Source organism: Apis mellifera, linkage group LG15 (genome assembly GCF_003254395.2).
Source record: "Apis mellifera strain DH4 linkage group LG15, Amel_HAv3.1, whole genome shotgun sequence".
NCBI lineage: Eukaryota > Metazoa > Arthropoda > Insecta > Hymenoptera > Apidae > Apis > Apis mellifera.
In genome coordinates, this window is record NC_037652.1 from 7,690,505 (window position 1) to 7,694,456 (window position 3,952).

Here is a 3,952-nt window from a genome sequence, read left to right on the forward strand (position 1 = left end):
ATTTCTCTCTATTCGTGTCAATCTTTTTTTTTTTTTGAACAGATGTAACAGTTGATTATTCGGGGAAAATAAAGTTTCTTCGTTTCCACGATTCGTATCTCTTCCACTGAAATTGGTGGGTAAAATCGAAATCTTTAATTTTCTAATTTACTTTTAATTTATTTTTAAACGAGAATGATATAATTGTCGTAGAACGATATATATATATTTACGATTTTAAACGCAGTCATTGGAAGAGAGATGTTCAAACCTACAACACAGCATTCTTGAGTATCCAATCGAGATAGAAATTGACCCGCGTGTATATTCCAGGGACTCCTCGATTTCCACACCCGATTCCCCAAGACACTATCCCGATGTTCACCCATCTACCGTTTTCAAGTTGGTGCAATAATGGCCCACCCGAATCACCCTGTGCAATAGAAAGAAAAAGAAGAAAATAACCTCGTTGAGAGAAAGACTCGAGGAGAGACTCGCGTGATCTTTTGTACCGACAATCGATATTTTTTTACCTGGCAAGAATCGCCTCCACCTTCGTAAGAACCAGCGCAGATAACCGTGTTGGGAATTCGTTGGACGAAACTTTGCGTGCATCTGTCTCGTGGCCATACCGGTACACCGACCTCCATCAAAACAGTGCTCGCTGGCCCCCCGTAATATCGAGTGCCCCACCCCGTCACGATCGCGCTCTCGTTCTCGAACGATCGACCGACAGGTGGCAGGCACACCGGCCAGATGTAACTGTCGAAAATAGTCGGTCGGTGCATCTTGATCACGGCTATGTCGTTCTCGTAAGTGGCCATATCGAAATCCGGATGGATACTAATTTCAACGATGGAGAAGTCCAAAGCTCTCGTCTCCTCCGTCGACTCGAAATCGTATTCGCCGAGCCTCACTTTCACGTCTCGAGGTTTCAAACTTTAATTTTTTTTTTTTTTTGAAGAAACGAAGAAAGAAAAGACAAGTTTTAAATTTTAACTCGAGAAATAGTATATCGGATTTGTTGAATTTTTACCCGTCGACGCAGTGAGCCGCGGTTAAAACGTGTCTATCCGTGATGAGGACGCCACCGCAGTATTGAGACTTGTCTTTTTTGAGGAGGGCCACCATCCAAGGCCACTCTGTTGGATCGGCCGGCCTACCACCAGTTAATCTGCTTCGACTTTTCAACGTTGTTCCGCATCCTCTCAACGCTTGCGGATTTCGAGCGCCATTTTCTTCCGTCGACCAAACGATCCTGCCCTCGTTTCGTTTTCCCTTATCGTCCACTAAAATCAATCGCATGTAAATGTATACGTAAGTCGAATTAATCGAATTGTGTCCACGTACCCGCAATTAAAGGAAGAACTTTGGCGAAACTTTGATCCTCCGTATCCTTTTTATACATTCCGTTCCAACGATTCGAGCAACAAATGCCCATGTATCTGTTCGAATTTAATTTAACGAGATTTGAGAATAAGAAGAATATTTGGATGATAAGTTTGTTCAAACTTACGCTTTTCCTATCGTGCATGAGTGAATCGTAGCGAGCGTAAAATTTGAATCGTACTCGTGATAAAAACATCGTCTCAAATAGTCGCAACGTCCTGTCTCGTTGTTTAACCCGGTGCACGAGTCGTCTGGCTCTTTTCCTCGAACGAAATTTTCTGAAGTTTAATTGATACAAGTGAGAAGATACGAGAGACGAGCGACCGGATGATGTTGGCAATAGATAGGAATATATCGGTAGACATTGCTTCCGTTTGGGAACGAAATACAATTATTTCGCTCGACATCGACGCAAAAGGAAATTTTTAATGCAGATCTGTGTCGCGTGAATGAAAAGTGGCACGTTTGTCTTAAAATAGTACGTTTCATTTTCGAGAAAGAAAAATAGATTTCATTTTTTCGAATAACAGGATATTTCATTTTTTTCGTGAGAATTTATTAATTTATTTTATCGATGAAATAATGAAGAATGTTATGTACGAAACAATCGTTACGAGGAAACGAATAGAATCACTTACCTGTTGCGTGTGTGTTTTCAGTGGAAGATGAGACGAACGATACGGCGTAAAAAATAAAAAGATGTAATGTCGATGGTATTATTTTTCTTTCGATCTGCATCTCTTTGAACAAATTAAAATTAATCGCAAGAAAGAACGATCGTGAATCACGGAACGAAGAAAACAGCGGAAACGAATCGTGAGCGCTCATTTATAAGCGTGCGCTGCTGCAATATGCAACCCGTTGTAAACAGGCGCTTTTCGTTTTGCTGATATCAAGGCGCTAATATCGTAAAACCGATTCATTGATTTATATTGGAGTATATATAAGAATGCGTTTATATTTTTACACATCGTCATCTATTATATACAATATTTCTGTGTATCGTACATATATTTTATGTATTTTATTTTATCGCATGCGATATTATTGATTTAGAATGAAATGAGACGACAACGTTGCTGAAATCAGAGAAAATGTAATTAAATGTAAGGATAATCATTTATCTTTGAAATAAAGATTAAAAATATGATTTATTTATAAATTATTTATAAAATTTAAATGTAATATAACTTACTTACCTTTTATTTATATACCTTTATTTTATGTAGCATTAAATGTTTTTCAATTATTTTTTCAATTTTAAAAATACTTACCATTAGCTTCGACTGATATTAATATAATAGACAAAGAAAACAATAAAGTTAATGAAATATTGGCGCCATCTCTTAAATTTTTTAAGGATAATTAGATTAAGAATAGACAAGGAAAGCAAATGATAAGAGAAGGACAGAGATAGAATAAAATTATTGAAATCAGCGCCATCTTCAGAGTGCCGCAAATGAAACTCAATACACAAGGACAGAAAATAATAAGAGAAGGATAGAAATAAAATAAGAATTCATCGTCAGCGTCATCTCTCGATTATCGTGCACACTTTTTAGCTTGGGTAACGTAGAATAAGAATTGAAAACCAGCGCTATAATGTTTTTAGAAAGTTTCTCAAAAGATAGCGCTAACTTCGAATTCTTACTCTACATTATCCAACTTGTGAAGAGGTATCTTCGATATCCGAGAGATGGCACTGATGGTCAATTCCCATCATATCTCTATCCCTCTCTTATCATTTTCCGTCCTTGTTTTATTGAGTTTCATTTGCGGCACTCTGAAGATGGCGCTGATTTCAATATTTTTACATTATCTCCATCCTTCTCACCCTTGATTTGCCCTCCTTGTCCATCGTTGCGTCACAATATTCATGCGCTGAAACGACGGCGGCAATATTCGATCAACTTTATTACTCTTCTTGCCTAACCCATTAATTAAAAATCTTAATAGAGTCTATTCAATACATTTTTTATACGTCGTTAATATCCCAACAAATTTAATATCCTATAATCGAATATAAATATCTGAAGCGTGTGTGCTTTGACTCGAAGAGAAAAATTAACATTGAAGCTTTTTTTCCCATCAGAGTGCGGGGATTAGCACTCTCGTGCATAAATCTTAATCGATCTTCGCAACTCACCGGTGAAAAATGCCTTCTGGTAAATGGAAAGTGTGCGAATGGCGATAAGTTTGGCGGGGGTAAAAGGAAAGAGATAGGAAAATGAAAGAGGAGGGCAAAGATAGAAGGGATTTGGCATGGCAGAAACATGGAGGAACGCGTTGAAAGAGAAGGCGAGAAGAGCTTGAAATCGAGGACAAGCCAGGGGCATTTCCATTTAAGGTACCCCGTGTGGAATCTCTCGTTCCTCTCTCGGCGCCACTTTAACACGTATATATATATATATATATATATATATATATATATATATATATATATATATATATATATATATATACACTCGCGAAACATTTATCACTCACGCAACACATTTTTCGCGAGGAAAAAGCTCTGGTGCAAAGAAAAAAAAATTTTTTAACCGTGAAATTTTCTCTCGTGCGAAAAAAATTTCTCAAAAAC

At 37.5% G+C, this 3,952-nt stretch overlaps 1 protein-coding gene across 1 annotated transcript; it reads right to left on the reverse strand.

Moving 5' to 3' along the window:
* Positions 1–23: 23 nt before the first annotated feature.
* LOC726126 (proclotting enzyme) lies at positions 24–2,512 on the reverse strand. Its single transcript, XM_001121888.5, has 6 exons — positions 2,007–2,512; positions 1,496–1,646; positions 1,330–1,424; positions 1,016–1,268; positions 513–918; positions 24–412 (listed from the first exon to the last, which is right to left on the reverse strand). The coding sequence occupies exons 1-6, from the start codon at positions 2,194–2,196 to the stop codon at positions 251–253; spliced, it is 1,257 nt and encodes a 418-aa protein (XP_001121888.2). The 5' UTR covers positions 2,197–2,512; the 3' UTR covers positions 24–250.
* Positions 2,513–3,952: the final 1,440 nt, after the last annotated feature.

Coding starts and splice junctions, on each gene's coding strand:
- LOC726126 (XM_001121888.5), bottom strand. CDS start 2,196: ATGAGCGCTCACGATTCGTTTCCGCTGTTTTCTTCGTTCCGTGATTCA. Junction 1,647..2,006: donor TGAAAACACACACGCAACAG/GTAAGTGATTCT, acceptor ATTAAACTTCAG/AAAATTTCGTTCGAGGAAAA. Junction 919..1,015: donor GCGGCTCACTGCGTCGACGG/GTAAAAATTCAA, acceptor AAAAAATTAAAG/TTTGAAACCTCGAGACGTGA.